Raw genomic sequence first — 19,797 nt, 5'->3', positions numbered from 1 at the left:
CCTCTACAATGTGTGCTGTACCTCTGGCTAAACAGCACATTTGCTTGATTTTCCTGGCTCATGCTGCTCCTCTACAATGTGTGCTGTACCTCTGGCTAAACAGCACATTTGCTTGATTCTCCTGGCTCAACCTGCTCCTCTGCACGGTGTACTACATCTTCTGGCATATCCTGCTCCTCTATAGTGTGTGCTGTTCCTCTGGCTCATCGGCACATTTGCTGGATCCTCCTGGCTCATCCTGCTCCTCTGCATAGTGTACTACGTCTTCTGGCATATCATGCTCCTCACAATGTGTGCTGTTTTACGGTTTCATCAGCTCCTCAATAACATGTGTTTGTCCCAGCTCATTAGTAGATGCAATCTCCATCACTCCTACTTCTGCTCCAGAGACAGGAGACCAAACCTACTGCCCCTACTCTGAAAACAATGCCCTAAACATCTACTACCATCTTTTGTGCAGTGGGTGATGCGGAATGCGAAATTGATGCGTTCAATTTTTCTGGCCTCCCTGGTGCTCGCCATAGATGCTGTGGATTATGTGAAAAGCCCTCTAGCCTCATGCCTCCCTCTCGCTCCCTCTGCCATGTAAAGGGATTTGGGACAAGAGCAGACTAAAAAGGATTACTTCTCCTCCCATTGACAAAAACCTCCCATGCATTTTTGCATGCAAGGTTGTCATTGGGATTCTCTACTCAAAATTCAGCCTCCTCTGGCTTACTAAGGCTTTCCTGCACAGTTACAGCCACTGGATGTGTTCTCCTCCTACCAAAGACATTTGTGACTTTTCTACGCAAGCAGCATGTGTTTTGCCTGCCCACAAAAGAGAAGAAACACTCACAACCATTCCATGTAACCCCCTGTCTCCCTCCAAACAATTCTGAGATGCTTTTTCTCCACAGTCTGAAAAGCTATAACACATGGGTTTATAGAATTCAAGGTACGTCGTGGTCACAAACAGTGGCATCAACAAAATATTCTTCCTCTTCAACTATGTCCTAGTCTTATTTTCCAACTACCCCCAATTAAATTCTATCAAGTTAATGCCTCTCCCTCAATTAACCACTGTACATGTTCTGCCTCTCCCTCAACTAACCCCTGTACATGTTCTTCCTACATGTTCTGCCTCTCCCTCAACTAACCCCTGCACATGTTCTGCCTCTCCCTCCACTTACCCCTGTACATGCCCTGCCTAAGCCCTGTACATATTCTGCCTCTCCCCCAGCTAACCCTTGTACATGTTTTGCCTCTCCCTCAGCTAACCCCTGTACATGTTCTGCCTCTCCCTCCACTAACCCCTGCACATGTTCTGCCTCTCCCTCCACTTACCCCTGTACATGCCCTGCCTAAGCCCTGTACATATTCTGCCTCTCCCCCAGCTAACCCTTGTACATGTTTTGCCTCTCCCTCAGCTAACCCCTGCACATGTTCTGCCTCTACCTCAGCCAACCCCTGTACATGTTCTGCCTCTCCCTCCACTAACCCCTGCACATGTTCTGCCTCTCCCTCCACTTACCCCTGTACATGCCCTGCCTAAGCCCTGTACATATTCTGCCTCTCCCCCAGCTAACCCTTGTACATGTTTTGCCTCTCCCTCAGCTAACCCCTGCACATGTTCTTCCTACATGTTCTGCCTCTCCCTCAACTAACCCCTGTACATTTTCTGCCTCTGCCTCACCTAACCCCTGTACATGTTCTGCCTACATGTTCTGCCTCTCCCTCAACTAAGCCCTGTACATGTTCTGCCTCTCCCTCAATTAACCCCTGTACATTGTTTGCCTCTCCCTCAAATAACCCCTGTACATGTTCTGCCTCAACTAACCCCTGTACATGTTCTGCCTCTCCCTTAACTAACCCCTGTACATGTTCTGCCTCTCCCTCAATTAACCACTGTACATATTCTGCCTCTCCCTCAGCTAACCCCTGTACATTGTTTGCCTCTCCCTCAACTAACCCCTGTACATATTCTGCTCTGCCTCAGCCTCAGCTAACCCCTATACCTTTTGGGCCTCTCCCTCAGCTAATCCCTGTACATGTTCTGCCTCTCCCTCAGCTAACCTCTGTACATGTTCTGCCTCTCCCTCAGCTAACCTCTGTACATATTCTGCCTCTCCCTCACCTAACCAGAGTACATATTCTGCCTCTCCCTCAACCAAACACCTGAACATGTTCTGCCTGGATGTATGTTAAAATAACATACGACGAAAAGATCGAATTGCAAAATGCTGAGGCACACTGTCCCTGATTCTGCAATTCGACGTTTTTTTAACATACCCCCGCATTCACTTTCATGTATGCGGGGAACACCCCCGCAACCCCCGCACACCTACCTCAATATTTTGGGATTTGTGAATTTAGATACAAGGCGAATGCAGGAAACCCATGTGTACAGTCTTCTGGAAACAACCTTTTGGGTCCATACCATTCTTGCCTCTCCGTCAACTAAAGCCTTTTCTAAGATCCGTTGTCGTCCGTCTGCCTCTGGCCCCACAAGACCAAGGATTTGATCTTGATCCCAGGCATATATGCTGTATTAATCCCATAGTCCACTGGTGGGTAATTGATGGGGGGGTGTCAAGAAAGTTGCAGCCTCAAGACTTGTAATGTGCTCGCAGAAGAGGGGTGCAGTGCTCCAGGACCGGGTTGACCAACTTCAGGACATCAGGGCCGGAAACATGTCAGATTTTTGACCCTCATTAATATTCATAAGTTAAATTTGCATATAATGATTCTAAATGTAAGCACATTTTCTCATGAATATTAATCAGGGCTATTCTGATAACTCGTCAGGATTCCAACCCCCGAGGCCTGGTGTTGGAGAACTCTGAACCTAGAGCGCCAAATCTACACATCAAGGAGCCATTTCTACATGATCGAAAGTGCTGCTGAGTTTACTGCTCTCCTGTGGCACTTTCGGTGAAGTGGAAATGTGGCCCCCACTTCGAAAGAAACTAGAATTCATCAGGTTTATTACAATGTTTGTGACATTGTATTGCTGCTGTGCATTTTGTCCTGGGATTGCCTAGAAGTGTATCCAATTGATGGAATTGTAATCCCTTTTCGTGGAATGCTGTAAACGGAAACGTGCTTCACATTGGCTCACTTCGCCATCTTGTGGCCAATTTCAGAATTGCGCGTGAAGCAGAAAAGTAGAGAAGTAGACAACAGGATTTGGAAGCCCTGCAGGTTCTCCTCTAGAGGGGTTTCTTGGAGCCTCATTGTGCAGACAGTCATGGTGTCTACGTTTGTGGCACGTGTCGGTCCTTCGGCCTCTTTTACATTAGCCCAATATTACGGGCCAAAATGACCACCTGAGTTCTGCCAGAAGGCTTGCTGAACTTCTTAAACCAGTTGCACTTGGAAACACACACATGGAGCTCCGATTAAGTCAATGGGGCCTCTGAGTAACGGAGTAAGGATCCATAGAGGACGTAGGCTGGGGTGCGGCCTAGCATCATGTCTGTTTAATTTATACATCTCAGACCTAAAGCAGTAGCTAGAGGGGACATTTCCATTTACACCACAGCTGGCAAGCGCATGGTCTGCTCCGTATGTATCAATCTCCATTAGCACCCTGGGAGGGGGCACTGGCCAATCGGGATGCTCGGAACCTAGGCTGTATTCTATGGTACAAGCCTGCATTCCGAGCAGCCTGGGCGATGCTGGCCAACACCTCCTTCCCCGCTCCTTACTTTCCCCTTCATGCGCAGGTGCCAACAGTGCGTTTTTTTTAAAGGAAAGAGAAACATACCTTTTCTGTGTGGCCCCGGTGCCCTGTCGTGGTTCCCGTAGTCCGTTTCCAATGTTGACGACCTCAGAGTCATCCACATTGAAAATGGACTAAGCAGGACGTGGCGCCGGCCATGCAGAAAAGGTAGGTTTCTTATTTTGTTTTAATAATGGCCACCATTAGCATCGGCCTAGGTAACTACACAGGTGCTAATGGCGAAATGACCCTCAGAGGAAGACCGACCCCGTCGGTCAAGGCACAGCCGCCCACGTTAAGGGCCCCTCAATTGGCTTAGGCCATTAGCTTGGGCAGCAGGCACTTAGCGACGCAGTCGGCATGCCGCCTCTGCTAATATCGCCCCATTAGGACTACAGGGATTGATACAAGTCACTCAAACGCAGAGCAAAGGGGTTTGGAAACCAATACAGAAAAATCAAAGATTTACAACTGCAAAAAGGGTTCTAAAAAAATTCATGGTGACAAAGATAAGGCTACATTACAGGTCGCGAATCAACTGACTTCCCACCACAACGAGATTTGATTGCTGGAGAAACTGGGACTGCGAACACCGCATGTTGCAGCCAAATAAAAACATAAAAAAATTATATATTACTGTTTTTCGCTCTATCCAGCTTTCATATTCCATCAAGGGAAGGCGATCCCAAATATAAGCTATGGGGTGGAATTCTTTAGCAACAAGAGCTGGAGAAACTGCATTGCCCCGATGGTCTGCTTAATTGCATGCCAGCGACTGATACACGAGAGGCGTTAGGGCTAACTTTCCTTCAAGCTAAAGCTATCTGGAATCAGCTAATAACCCATCCCAAACTAATACATTCTCCTGAATTGTCCCTGTATGTCCACCTACACACCCAGCTCACTAATATTGGGTTTTGTGGGAATTTAGAGGAGATCCAGGCATTGAGACATGCTGTACTCTACTGTCAGCAGTGGGCAACTCTACAAAAGGCTCATGTGTGGTTTTGTCCATCCTAAGAGGGCACCTGGCTCAGATGTATTTTGGGCTAGAGTCCTTTCTGGCAGACACGTTTCTCTGATATTAGAGGTAACATGTTTTATGAACATCACATTCTTAGGAGGAATTTATGAGGCTTTACTCACAGATGTTAGACCTATTTCAAAGTGAACACGGGGAACTCCCCTCTTTTTGAAATGTGTAATACACATTTACTTCTTGATCTGTCCCTACTTATTGCAGTTATATTGTTTTGATGACTATACGGAAGAAATGTTATATATATATTTTTTTTAAAGATTTTCTTTTATCTATTTTCCTTTCTTCTTCCCCTTCATGTTTCATTTTCCTAGTTTGCCACCTCAAAAAAATGTACACTTCGTTTGATTGCATTTAAATCATTTTTTTTTATCTTGTAACGTTTATTTCCGAACCATTTCACATACAATAATAAAAAACAGAAAAGTTGTGTTTCCAAACACATCCAGACTACTTTGGAATGAAACTGCCTCTGACTATCGCCATCTCCCCTGGTGCCAGTTATTAGTGCCTCCTTATATGAGAGCGAGAATGTAAAAGCAGGGCAATGCCCTCGCAGTGCCACTGTGTGCATATGGTGGGTGCCAAAGCAGTTGGCAAGCAGTAAAGCAAGCAATTTACACGTTGCATGAAAGCGGCGGATTATAATTCAATCCATCACTTTCGGATTTAAATTGAATCTGGTGCACTTTAGAAAAGTGTTGTTCCACCAAGGAACAGCACTTTTCTAATTTAACATGCACCTCTGAATCAAGCGCTAATTCTGTAATCAAACCGTGGATTCCCAAATTGGGAAAAGCAAACATTCAGCACTTTAGCATAGCGACAAAAGCCTAATTTCAAGCAACAAGTTTGATACATTGCAACCATCTCATTTGGGATTCAGACAAGACAGATTGTAGTTTTTGGATAACCTTCTTTCTCTTTGGTGCTCACGCTTCGTACCATGTGCGATCAGGACAGGACCCTTGTCAGTTCCTTAAGGCAGGAACCTTGACCTACAATTTGATGATTTCTTCTGATTAGACCAGTATCTTCCATCTGTTGGTTTTAGCTTCACCTTTTATGAAAAATGTATTCTTTTTTGTTTTGTCTTGATTTGTGTAGCCACTTATGCTGTCCTTATTTAATCTTCTATGGATTGCTTCAATACCTTTATCGCAGTCTCTCCTCACTTTGCTGAGCTGTTCCGCCTTCAGTTTGGATTGTGCTACTCTGGCCCTTTTTCCTCAAGCTCTGACTAAACGCCAGTGACTACCTGTAGATACAGTTTAGGACTCTCTGTGACCAATTCTGCAACCCCAAATTCTCCCCTCCAGTTTCCAGCACCACTATTCTGGGGTGGGTGGAAGGATTGGAGGGGAGCTGTCGTCCTTTACAGCAGCAAAAGCGGATTAAAATCTTTCATTGTTTGGGAAGCGGGTGCACCATTGCCCCTCCAAGGGTTTCTTAAAAGGCTGCAACTTTTCCGATTTACGAAAGCGTCTTTGAGCCTTCAGTAAATTAGAAAAGTGTTGCTGCCATGTGGGAAATGACTTGATCATACTGTAAAGTACTGGATGCTAACGACACCTTACAGGTACCGTATTTTAACTCCTTTATTTTTACGAGCAGAACAAGGACTTTTCAAGGTGAGCCCCTTCTCAGTGCATGCCTTGCATTATTCATGGTTACTAGGGCTATTGTCAGATGGAACATTAGACAAATGAAAAAGTCTAGGCCTCCAGATTATTACTTTAACAGAAAGTGGCGCTTTTAGGAAGTGCTGTTCCCCCGTGGAACAACACTTTTCTATTTTTACACGTGCCTCGGATTCATGCTCTCTATGTTGTTCAAAGTTGCATGTCAAGAGCTGTGACATCTTTTCTTGCAAGGAGAATTATTTCCTGAAAATCCGGCAGAGTGCTGTGCTCTTTTTCACTCAAATGTGTACACTGCTCACAAATGTAAGTGTACCGCAAAATGACACTTCTTTTTCTACGGATTCGAATATTCTGGAATATCAACCCACAGGAACTTCTTATTCTGTTTTCTGTTTGTTGGGTGTTTGGTGTTTGGCGAGTCAGTAATTCTCCATCATGTTGCTCTAATCTTACATAATTCTGTCTTTGTAATTGTGCGATTTATACATGTAAATCAACGGAAGTCCCGGAAGCTAAAGTGAGCGGTGGTAAACACGAACATGTGCATTTTGACATGGCGGACAGAGTATGGTATTCAATGTGGTTCAGACAATTATCTGCTGTCTGCTCTCGGCTTCCCAGGAATTAGCATGTTGTCTACATCTGTAGTGGGAGTGTAAGAGATGAGACCATCACAGACCATCGAAGCACACAAATGAAACACTGCTGAAAGTTATTTTGTCCTATAGTGTCCCCATGCACCCCAAGATGTGAAATTACCAAGTAAGACATGATATGATAGGTTATTTATAACACGCTTAATACCCAGAGATTTCTAAGCGCAGACCAGGGGATCGAATCTGTGTTGCTCCGTGTCGCTTTGCTTCCAAGGTGAGCACGTTGCCCCTGAGCTATCCCCTGGAGACATGGCCTTGACGTTCACCAAAAATAAAAATGAAATGTTACAGTCACCAAAAATAAAAAAAAATGTTATCAAACAAAATAACATATTTGTGTGGAAAGCAAACGTTTCCATTGGCATATCCCTAACAGGAAGCACTTCTTGTGAGCAATAAAACCTCCCATTTTTTAAAGAAGTTTTTGGTTAGAGGTCTTTCAGTGTTCACCGTCTGAACTAGAGATAGAAAGAAGTGTGTATAGTCGGAAAAGTAACTTACAGGGCAAGACGTGCGGATAGCGGTTTTTGGAAACGTTTTCTGGAAGTTCCGCCTCAATCTTGGACTGATCCTTCCCCACTTCCTTTAGTTCCTGCCGAGCAAGTGGTAAACACGAGTACAATTATTATAACATTTTTAGTATTAGTCAAGTGAAGCAAAAATAAAAACGGAACAGTATGAAAGTAGTTCTATGTTTTTCGGAACAACTATAAGCTGAATCCATTTGAGGTTTCCAAAAAGGCATAGAAATATGCAAATAAACTCCCTTGAAAGGAATTGTATATGCATTTGTCTCATATGGTAAATATTTTAGTGTGTGGTGGTTGCGGCACTATGGTTAAGTTGAGTATCAAGTTCCATAGGAAACCCGAAATTGAATTGATAATAACATTCGACTTGCATGACGTATTTGGCTCATATTTTACAAACAAAATGGTTGTCACAGGCCCCTTTGACTGCACATTTTGGGAACGATTTGTTAAAAAATGTAAACTTTATTAAGAAAGCAAACAAACACTGTTTTTGTTCTACTCCCATTAATTTCCCCATAGGAAAAAAATCCACATTTCTGCTCAGCGCACAGCAAAAAAGGGGTGGAATTGGAGCAGATGCGAAACAACTTGGGCATGAAACGTTGGCTCTATTTCCGGGAAGGGTCTGGGGAAATTCGTTCCATTAGTTAAAATATTTGACAGAGAGGGAGGTGCCCCTATCTCCCAAAAGTATAGCTAAATATGTGGATGACAATGCATCAGGAAGGTTTTTCAGAAATAAAAAGCCACAATTTTTATTTTTGCCCCATGTGAGCATCAACCACAGTTATACATGATATAACCAGGCATTAGCCGTAAATAAAAAGTGGAAAGATGCCATTAGGAGGAGGAAAAGGGATAAAATGTCATCAGGATAGACGTGGTGAGGGGGAAAGAGGACACCATGTGGCTGGAGACCAAGTGCAGAGCTCAAACATTTTCTCATAACTGGGGTTATACTGGGGATATAGAAGAAAATGGGCTCGAGAATTTCAGTGCATCACGCGAAAATGCCTGCGGTTATATGCCGGCATTTATGGATAACCAGGGTTATTTGGAGTAAATTGCAAATATGACAGCGGTTATGGCAAACAGATTTTTTTTTTTTAAGTTAAGAGTTACCGAAGGAGCTCAATACAAAAAAGAGGAATGTTACAGTTACAGTGAGGTGGGGTAATGGTTGTGGCTGAAGTATTTGGGTACTGGGTTACTTTAAGGAACTGAATGGTGCAATATGCAAAGTGGACACACCGAAGGCCGCGGCCACTGGCCATGACCAAAGGCCATGTCTAGTGTGCACCAATGAAACGTATTGGGGCAACATGTCAAGGAGTGCAATATGAAAAGTGGACACAACCAAAGGACGTGGCCATGACCAAAGGCTATAGCTAGTGTGCTCAAAAAGAATTCTAGTAGTGTGGCCATGACCGAAGGTCATTGCTAGTGGGACCGGAAGAAAGCTATTGGGGTAACATGTAAAGAGGCGAGGGCCAGAGGTCATGGGAGAAGGCCGTAGCTAGCGAGTAAATAAGAAAGGTCCATGGCTAGTGGGCCACCCAGTGGGTCCAAAAGAAACATATTGGAGGGACATTTGCAGTGGACACGGCCAAAACTATGGTAGAACTAAACCTTTGAAATTCACTGAAAAAACCTTAGTTAAGGTTACACAGATTTAATGCAATGAAACCCATGAAATTCAACGGATGTGGGAAGTCATGACCAGCTTAACTCAGCGTGTTCTTGTTGCAGAGCCCATGAGCACATACACCTAAATAAGAGAAGGGATTCGCAGTGTCCTACCAAAATGGCATAATAGGAACATAGCATTATGGGGGCATGAACTGAAGTTAAGCTGGTCATGACTTCCCACACATCCACTTAATTTCAAGAGTTCTGTTGTGTTAAATCTGCACTATTTATATGCACATTAATTAAGGTTTTTTTTCAGTGAATGTACATATATAAACACACACACACATACTTTCTCCTCCCAACCACTACTGAAAGTTCTATCATACTCCTCCTTTGCCTCTCTGAGGGGAAAAAGCTCTTTAACGCCATAATCTATCACAGGAGGCGCTATGTAAATGCAGGGTAACGTAACATATATATTGCTTTGTGGGTGGGAGGAGGCATTGAAGTATGGTGGACACCCCCCACTAAAAAATTATGAAAGAAAGCAACATACACGAGTAAACCGAAACGTAGTATGGCCGCGGAGGCCACAGCAAACCAACACATAAATATTGGTTGACAGTATCATGGAAACTGTACTGCATTTTCTACTTGGTGGGTCATTGAATCCAGACTTATAAAAAGGTCGTCTAAACAGTTTTAAGTGTACCGGTTTCTCAGCAGACGGTTGAGAAGACGGTTGAGAAGACTTCAGTAGCAGTCTTCTGTGCTATCCACTGTCAGTTATCCCAATGAAAAAGCGCTTTAATTTACCACTACTGCAGATGGTGAAGTTATGTGAAGTGAAGCTGTGGTAGAAATGTGCTTACCTCAAACTCCTGGAAGAAAATCTGGCTGGCACTGGCAGTCTTCATCTCATACACCTGCTTGAAGTTCTGGATCGGGATTGGCCGGTGAATATTTCTATTACAAACAAAAGATTATTTCAGAAACCGTCCAGTAATTATACCAAGGATCTGCACCAAACCCAGAGAAGCACCGGCAAAGCTAACATTTTTAGGAACTCGTGCAGGCAGGCCTTCTCCAAGGCCCATGTAAAGTGCCAGGGAAGAGGAACCTCATGAGAGAAATAGTACCTCCGCGGAAGACGTGTATACTGCACCAGCACTCCCCAGAGCCCAAATATCAACCCAAAACTCTGGTGCTTTTAATTGTAAAGTGGTTTGCAGGCCGCATCCCACATATCCACAATAATGCCCTCAGCTTCCTCTGGTTGCTGCAAACTAACCACACACCAAAACTAATAGTGGTTGTGGAGCACCGCCACAAGCCAAGCACCATTCATTTGCCAAAAGTAACGGGGGTGTTGAGTAGCACATTTGATCCAAACCTGCGTAGCCTCACACACAGTAAGTGGTGCTAAAGAGCCACTATTGGGCAAAACTAAGCAGTCTAAGGACACGTTCTGCCTCCGGAATTGCCTGCTTCATTAGGTATCCTCAAAACACCTTTTCAGTGTTTTCTTTATTTCCGCACGTTTTACAGTATATTACTTTTTGTAACAGAAATACATAACTTTGCATCATGAACCAAAACATTAAAACAATTGGTCAGTTTTGGGTGCATTACAACTATGTACTAAACCTATTAATGAAAGAAATAGAATGTTTATTAAGAAATGCCTTTCAGGATAAACCAAAGGAAGGAGACACAACTCACTCGGAGGCAGTACTGCTTTCAGCAGAGTCGATATTTTAATTACAGCTTCTGCTACCATAGTTCACATTCTCAAATGGGGACTACTTGGGGTTTCCTTGCCTTGAATCAGGATGCTTCTAATTATTCTTGGGTTTGTTAGATAATCCACACCCGGGAAATGCCATTAGCCAATCAGGTTGCTGGACCATTCCCCAGGAGGCAACAACTTTTCCCCCCCAAATGTGGGAGAACAAACCCAACTGGTTTCACACCCCCGCCCCTCCCCAATTACATGCTGGACCATAGCTTAACGTGTCTCCCACTTCCGGCCACCATAGAAATAGTAAAGGGACTTAGTCCATTTTCCCTATATTGCTGGGCATCTTTTTTTTCCCCTTTTCTCAGGAGAATGGCGGCTCTTGCGCAGCCAATCTCTGAAGGGGGGGAAAAAACATTTGCAACCTGAATAAACCCTGGGGTGTTAATGGCTTTCACCTCCGCCTTGGGGGGTGGACATGGCCTTTAACTGCGGGAGTGAAAGCCATCATATTTACTGTGCTTTACGTGATCAACGTGTGCCAACAGAACTTTATTCGGGCCTACCTAGGCTCAGACTGGGGGAGCGTTAAAGACCATGTCCACCCCCACAGCAAGGGTGAAAGCCTTAATATTTACCATGCTTATCTTGACAACTATGGGTTACCAAGCTCAGCTCTACAGCAAAAACAACCTCCTTAGCCGCAAGTCTTTTTTGATGTCAACAACACATGATCAAGGACTAACTCCAATGCATCCACAAACGGACGCACATCTCACAGTAGTGCGCTATTGTTATAAGATTCCAGCCCAAAAGCCGGTCTATGCTTTGGAAATCAAATAAAAAAATGGCTCTGTGCACTTAGTGGCTTAAGAGAAGTGATGATATAGTAGTGTGGTTCCCTTAGGCACACTTCCTTGACATGCAAAAAAGGGGCAGTCGGTGCTGTGCCAAATGGGATCAATCAAGCAATACATGCTATTGCATCCGATGGATCTCTCCACTCCCATTTACTCATTATTTAGTCTGGACACTAAATCACAAACCATTTGTATATGCTTCATAGGGTTAAACAATTATTTCATCAAATTTGAACAGTTCATCTGCTAATAATCGAATACTTGGTGATGCCCATCACTTCCTAGGTACCAATATAGACTCAATGATCCTCACACCTGGGAAATGTAGCCCCCTGTGTATCACCCTACACTAGCTACAAAATACTTTTTTAGGAAGCCATTTCAATCATATTTACATAATTATAAAACTATTAAAATACATTGAGAAAACCACTGAAATATCATTGTGGACTATCATTGTGTCATGGAACATAGTACATGGGAGAAAATCATTGAAACATAATTTTGGGCTGATCATTATGTTGTGGAACAATGGTCGGAGCATGCTACCACTGGGGAATGGGGGTGTGCGTGTGTGAGTGTGTGCACGCGTGTGTGTGCGTGTGTGTGTGTGTTTTTCTTGACCATGTATGCCCTGTAATCTCCTCGTCTCTTAAGCCACATGATGGTGCCTGAAACGAGACATTCTGCTTTATCATGAACCGGCACCTTCTGTTTTCATAGGTGGGAAACCTGTGGGCCTCCAGATGTTTTGGCCAAGGATGATCCCTCACCATTCACTATGGTGGCTAAGGCGGATGTGAGTTGTAGCTCAAAACATCTACAGGGCAATAGGTTCCTCAGCACTGTAGGCCCTCCACTAAGGAAGGGAACTATAAGGGAGGCAGGTATGTGCTGCACACAGGACCGGACTAGGCCAAGCCCACAATCTGCCCACCTGAGCAGAGACATCAGCTGGCAGGTGCCGTCTCCCTGCACTGCTCTGTGCTGGGGAGGCTGGAGCGGGGCTCACAAATCCTGAAACTAACGTGGGAAAACATTCATGTTTTGGTTCAAGAATCCAAAGAGAGCCTGCTTTGCCTGTTCTTGAAGGTGTTTGAAACAGGAATGCAATGCCATTCATTATTGAGGGGCGATTACAGAGTTCATATTGGCACACGTTGATCACGTAAAATTAATAATTGTCCCGGGAAGATAGTTCAGTGGCAACGTGCTCGCCTTGGAAGCAAGACGAAACGACACGAAGCAATACAGGTTCGATCCCCGGGTCCGCCCTTAGAAACCTCTTGGTATTTAAGCGTGTTATAAATATGCAACTAAGACAATAAATGCAAATAAATAAATAATGAAGCACCGCTATGTTATAGTGCATTTCTGCATGTAACATATCTCGTCTCCTGGAATATAAATATGGGATTAAATACACCCGTGCACCAGGGGTAAATATTTCAATATGGAATCTACTAATCAAACAAAAATTCACTCGACCCTCTCAAAGCTCCACATACACACAGCACACCATTTCTTACTCGCCAAGAGTTCATTATCACTAGCCATTGGCTAGTGGTGAGGGAACATGGTGAGGCCTGCTGTACATTATAAGAATATTTCAAGTTACTGAGGAGTTCTGTGACCAAATAGAGGAACAGGGTCAAAGGCTGCACTCTGTTATAAGGTTAGGTTACTCGGAAGTTAATAAATGTCTTTTAGTAGGGGGTATTTTAATCCTTATACTATATGGTCACACCGACTTCCCATTTAATACTTGGTTCCTTGAAGTCTGATGCATGAGATTGTTCATTTGTTGATGATATAAAGTACAATCGTTCAGTTTTGAAAAAAGCGCCACCAATGTGGCATTTATATAGTGTTGACAAAAAAAATGCTTTAAGCAGTTTAACACAATGGGCCTTATTTTCGTTGAGACAATGTAATTGCATGGCGTGAAAACCTTGCGTATTTACATCACGCATTAACGTTTTGATGCATTTGTATGGTGGTGAGGATGAACGCAATTTGCGTTTTCGCCGCGCCTTTCCTTTTGCCTGACATATACCCCAGCATTTGCACCTTCATGCATTCTCATGCGGCGCAAATGCTGGGGATCCCTAGAAGCCCGCCTCATTCTTGCAACAGCAAAAAGCAGGCAGACTCTACAGGGACCTATTGTAAACACTGCCACCCATGCATGCATGGCAGGCAGCATTTACTCCCTTTGCATGGCAGAGTGCAAAAGTGCAGCGCAAAAGGCAGCATACACGCTTCTACACCACCTTTTGCCCTGCACTTTTGCACTTCGCCGTGCATATTACCAGAATTTCGCAGTGGGGAGCCATTTACGTTGCAGTGCTAAAGTAACGGCTCCACGCTGCCAGATTACAAGCTCTTTTAAAAATCACCAATGAATTTAAACGTTTTTTTGCTGTGTAAAATAAGTTGTCACATGAAGAGTCTTTCTCTCCTGTCCCAAACTCCAACAAAATAAATATACTGACGCATACAATTCCTTATCCATTAATGGTGAAAGTGTCCTAGAAAGCCATTTCATACCACGAAAGTATAAACATCTTGTGAGTATTTAATTAAGTGCTTCACCGTCAGCTGCAATACTGATCTTTACCAGCTCAAGTAGCTGCAATTATGACATCATAACTCAACTTCTAAAAAGTTAGGAGAGTCCTACTGGCAAAACTAGAATGGAATATATAGTCCACAATGTATATTATATGCCAGAGAGGAATTATGGGGACCAAATCTAGGAACAAGGCCAAAGTCAAAGTTCCATTTTAAGGTCACGGAACTTAGAGGGGACTTGCAACATCCTTAGAATTAAGTCTCCGTGTTTAATAGGATGTATTTTTGCACCATTTCCGCCTGTATTCATCCATATTTCTTTTTGTAATTCTTTCTCTTTTTATCCGTACTTAACCTATTTGTTTTTTCTATGTTAAAGAATAAGTCGCAACTAGTATTTGTCCACATTTATTTACATGAAAAAATACATTTGCACTTGGTTGCCTGTAATGGGAAGCTCGTAGAGCTGGATTCTTGCACAAGTCAAGGGTTGCATATCTGCGGCTATTTAAACAGCTTAAAAGTGAATTCAATTCCTTGTTCAACCTTCCTGATATGTTGCTTTGCACATCCATTGATCTGCCAAGATACTAACTCTTACTTTTAAATGCTTGAACAACTCTGCACGCATCTACCTGACATAGAGCATCCAGCGCTGTGTCCCTGGTCGATCACTCAGGTCTACTGAGCAGGTGGGGCTCAGTTAGCCCCGCTTTCGCTCAGTCAAATTTGGAAAAACCAACTTCAGTGTCACTGCGCCTCCTCTATGGAACGCACTCCCTCTTCACCTTAAGAGCTCCACCTCACTGGATATCTTTAAAAAGAACGTTAAGACTCATTTCTTTAACACACCTTAGTCCCCTGACTAGCTTGTTGCCTTCTTCTTGTCTCTGATTTTCTCTGTTTCTACTGATTGTCCCCGTTTTGTATTGTTTTTGTGTGCGCCGTGAAGCCTGTGGGTGATTTGGCGTGTTATCAAGAATTTAAATAAATAAATAAATGCATGTTTCACAACCGAAAGACCCAACCAAGAATCATGCATTTCCTTTTTTATCAATTATTTCTAAATAAATACTGAAAGGAAAAATAGTGATTTCTGCGTGTATTTATCTGTAAAAATGAGTGAAAATGTTAAACGGCAGCCTTACTTATTTATGATTAAGGCTACTGGTTTTAGGATATTTATTTTTCGGCCATTTCCATCTTTATTTATCCATGTTTATTTTTGGGCCTTTTTCTGCATTTATCCACATTTATTTTTTGTCATATAAAAGATAATTCGCAACCAGTATTTTTCGGCATTTATTCTAATGAAAAAATGCATTTATTGAAGCACACATGCAACCATATAGGAAAGTAAAGCTAGGTAAATGTTTTTCCATAACAACAAAAGGTTGCTCCTGTGACTGCTGCTGCCTTAAGATATATGCTAAGAAGAAAGGTTCCCGACACCTCGCACTTGGTTTGTGGAGAAGGATAAATATCCGCACAGTGTTTTGGTGGTTTTAGTGGTATTTTTTCTTAAGAAGACATATAGGGCCTCCTTACAAGTCCAGCGGTAACCTTGCCGGTAAGATCGGCAGGTTGCCGCCGGACTGGCAATGAATTACCGCCGCCTGACTTGCCTGATACACTGGAGCATTACAGCCCTGGCGGTCTGGTAAGTCAGGCGGCAGCATTTGTAAATCCCCATTCCCATCCGAGTCCCATAGGACTCAATGGGAATGGGGATGTTGGAAGCACCGGCACCGTTAATAATGGTGCTTCCATGAGAGTCGTTGGAAGAGCCGTTTCCATGAGAGTCTGCAGGCGGGGTGCCGTTCTGCCCATCAGGGCAGACCTGGCGGGCGGAAACGCAGACTCGTAGTGTGCCGGTCCAGTAACAACCATTATTATCGGACCGGTACACTTCTAATGAGCGCCATAGTCTTTTTGGTGGTCAGCCAACACTTTTCGACCTCTGGGGTCTTTATCAAGGCTATGTTGTAGGTATGTGGTCTCAGATGTCCCTTGGTGTCTGGACCTGTGTAGGCCGTGGTTAATAGGTCCTATATGTTCTAGTCTTTGGTGGTTATAATGGCCTGTTAGGCTCTGTGTTTCATTTTTGTCCGTTTACGAATCCCTCGTTGAGGCTAGGTCCACCACAACATAGTCCTGATAAAGTGCCCAGTGGTTGAAACACGTGTTGGCTGACCACCAAAAAGACTATTGGGGTCATTCCGAGGTTGGAGGTAGCCATGGTGCTATTAGCACCATGGCTACACCCTTACCGCATACCGGGTCCGGGTTCCCTGAATGGGGAATTACCGGCTCATTCCACCCTTGGAGGACCCGGTAATTCCTCATTCAAGGAATCCGGACCGGTACATCCCCATTCCCATTCGAGCCCCAATAGGGCTCAATGGGAATGGGGAGGGAGCCAACAAAGGGCCTGTTATTAACAGTGCCCGTTGTTAGCTCCCTAGTCCTTTAGCAGCTCCCACTAAGTGCGCCTGGTAAAACCAGCCGCCCTTAGCGGGACCCGCTAAAGGACCTCGTAATGCAGTGGTAAGGGGTTAACGGCACCAGCACCCTTACCGGCGCCATTAACCCCTTACTGCCAACCTCGGAATGAGGCTGTATATGTCTTCTTAAGAATAAATACCACTAAAACCACCAAAACACTGTGCGGATATTTATCCTTCTCCACAAACCAAGCGCGAGGTGTCGGGAACCTTTCTTCTTATCTACACACCAAAGGAGACGTGGGCATCACCTCCAAACACCCGTGACCTTGCAACTATACAACCAAACCACCCTAACCCAGAGCAAAGCACAAGAGTTTACCAATACTAGGGCCCACCTGTTTACTTAAGATATATTCAGTCAGCAATTCGAAGAACATGTTATTTTTTTTTACAACTTTTACACTCTACATTCAGCAAAATATATATATAAAATGGGTTATTCATAACACACTTAATAGCAAAGAGGTTTCTATGCGGGGACCCGTGATTCAAACCTGTGTTGCTCTGCGTCGCCTTCCTTCCAAGGCAAGCGCGTTGCCTCTGAGCTATGCTACCCGTACAATGCAATTGGCTTGCGATGTGAGAGTGACATCATAGAGAACCAGATAGAAAGACCTTTTTTTTCCATTTCTTTCCATTTCTATCAACTATAGACAGAAAGCAGATTGATTTCCGTCTGTGTAAAAATCAGTAAAAACGGAAAACCGGAAGCCTTACTTATAATGTACCGTAGCAGGTCCTTTATTCTGTTTAAAGCGTTGTTATATAATTATCCAAGTAATACTTGATTTCTTGCTCACTCTAATGCAAAAGATCTTCCAGGTTTTGAAATGTGGGAAAACGTAGAATCATTATTACAGAGCTTGCAATTTGTTGCATTCTAGCTTTGCCCGGTGTAACACGCGGCAATCTAGCCCTCTTCCTCCAGTCTCGCTCTCACCCGTCGCACTCTAGATCTTGGTCTCTATTTCTGTGACCGAGAAAGAGAGACGGGGATGGACATCACAGCTGTTTCCGACAGCAGCACAGCTGAAAGAAAGAGGCTGAGGGTCATGTGAAGAAGGAGAGCAACAGCGACAGAGGCATCCCCCATGATGCTGGAGGTAAATCTTCCACTTTTCCTCCAATAATCGGCAGAATTACCGCTCAGTTATTCCACCGGTGGTAATTCCGCCAAAAATGCCCAATGACTCCTTAAATGTGGGCTTAAACCACCATACAACCACTTGGAATCTCGGGGTAAACCCATGGGATCACGTGGCGTTAACGTAAAAGATTTTGGCAGTAAATCAGAGGAATTACCACAGAATTACTACAAAACCCATACGTAATGAGCTCCATTGTCTTTGTTTGTGTGTTGTGCAGGATTGTCGCTCAAGATGAAGGTGCAAAAACCATATGGCTAGATTATGGGCATGAGGTGGATTTGGGTGTTCTGTCAGAACTTGTAAGGGGCCATACAACTAGGCTGGATGGTCTACAACTGCAGTGGATAAGTATTTTATTTTATTGTTTGTGTTTATTGATTATGTAAACAATGTACATGCTCAGCGGCTCTACCAATAAATCAGTGTCCAGAATAGAAAAATGAAACATTGCCATGGGGCTCAAAGAAGAAACAGTTCATTGGTTTCAATCTGCAGATGGACAGTTTGATAGGACATGTGTGTATTCTTCGAAAAATAAGCTAATCATAAATCAAATTATTTAATTCTAGTAAAAAACTGAATACAAAATTGCCTGTTTCTGTGGTTTTACAATAACCATTTCTTATCATCACTTCTATTATACAGGGCCTCATCACGACCCAGGCGGTAAGTTACAGCCTGGGCCGTGACTTTACCACCATGGCGTAAACTACGTTTACGCCATGGTGGTTGGCGGACTTACCGCCCCATTCCGACCTTGGCGGGGCGGTAAGTCCCCAATCCCCATTTACCCTTCCCCATTCCCATTTTTGCCCCATAGGGCATAATGGGAGTGGGGAAGGCGTTAATTACGCCACCGTAAATTACGGTGGCGTAATTAACTCCATGGTCCCTTAGCGCCATGGATTTTAACACCTGCTAAAAGCAGGTGTTAAAGTCGCCATGGCGCTAAGGGACCTCGTACTCAGGCGGTAAGGGTCGGCGCTGTTTACGGCGCCGTAAACCCCTTACCGCCTGGGTCGTAATGAGGCCCATAGTGTAGTCTTATAAGAACATTACACTTGTCTTACTGTGCAAAGCACATTATCAAAACAGAATAACCTTTTAAATCATTTTTGAATAGAATGCTACCATTCAAAGATGGAAATTCTGGTGCACTCATGTTCCATTATTTTGAACTACCCCTATAGGAAAGGGGAAGAGGTCAAACAGCACAAATGAGCGTTCCTGTACACTTTGCATAAAATCAAGGAGCATTTTGGGGACACAACAATGATCATGATGCACTCTGGGTTTGATTCTCATTTCATTTTTCACAACACTCTGTAACATTCAAGTGCTTCTAACCATGAACCATATAAACTCATTCAGACTTCCATTATTTGTATGTGTAGATAAATATGTTACAATGCTAGGATGTAGCTACTGGACGAATTTTGGAAGAGGGGCAAGGAGGGATACAAATGTCTGTGCACATTCCCATTTAGTGAAACACAAACATATTTGCAGAATGATATATGATGCATTTAACAACCAGCATTAGCACCCTGCATTGGGAGCCAGCCAATCAGCTCTCTTCTCCCGGGCAGCCGTGAACTTGCAGTGAAAACACACTTTCGGAGAGAGAGTGGATGGCTGCTCCACCCTTCAGTTACAGGCCCCATTTTCATTCTCCATCTCCTGACATACCTGCATACTGCCACTCCTCTCCCTACCCACAATCTCCCCTCCCTACACCCAACCCTGCTCCCTTCTATCACCTGG

At 43.8% G+C, this 19,797-nt stretch overlaps 1 protein-coding gene across 7 annotated transcripts in view; it reads right to left on the bottom strand.

The window, feature by feature from the left end:
- LOC138521067 (receptor-type tyrosine-protein phosphatase V-like) overlaps window positions 1-19,797 on the bottom strand; it is a 641,711-nt gene that overhangs the window by 139,812 nt on the left and 482,102 nt on the right. For all 7 annotated transcript variants that reach the window (XM_069633598.1, XM_069633597.1, XM_069633596.1 and 4 more), the window contains 2 exons: window positions 10,079-10,172; window positions 7,543-7,633 (listed from right to left, as the gene is read on the bottom strand). In XM_069633598.1, coding sequence (XP_069489699.1) covers window positions 7,543-7,633; window positions 10,079-10,172 — 185 coding nt within the window. The remainder of the gene's footprint in view (window positions 1-7,542; window positions 7,634-10,078; window positions 10,173-19,797) is intronic.

This window comes from Ambystoma mexicanum, chromosome 13, assembly GCF_040938575.1.
Source record: "Ambystoma mexicanum isolate Mex_15411 chromosome 13, UKY_AmexF1_1, whole genome shotgun sequence".
NCBI lineage: Eukaryota > Metazoa > Chordata > Amphibia > Caudata > Ambystomatidae > Ambystoma > Ambystoma mexicanum.
This window is presented reverse-complemented; position numbering and strand designations above follow the sequence as displayed.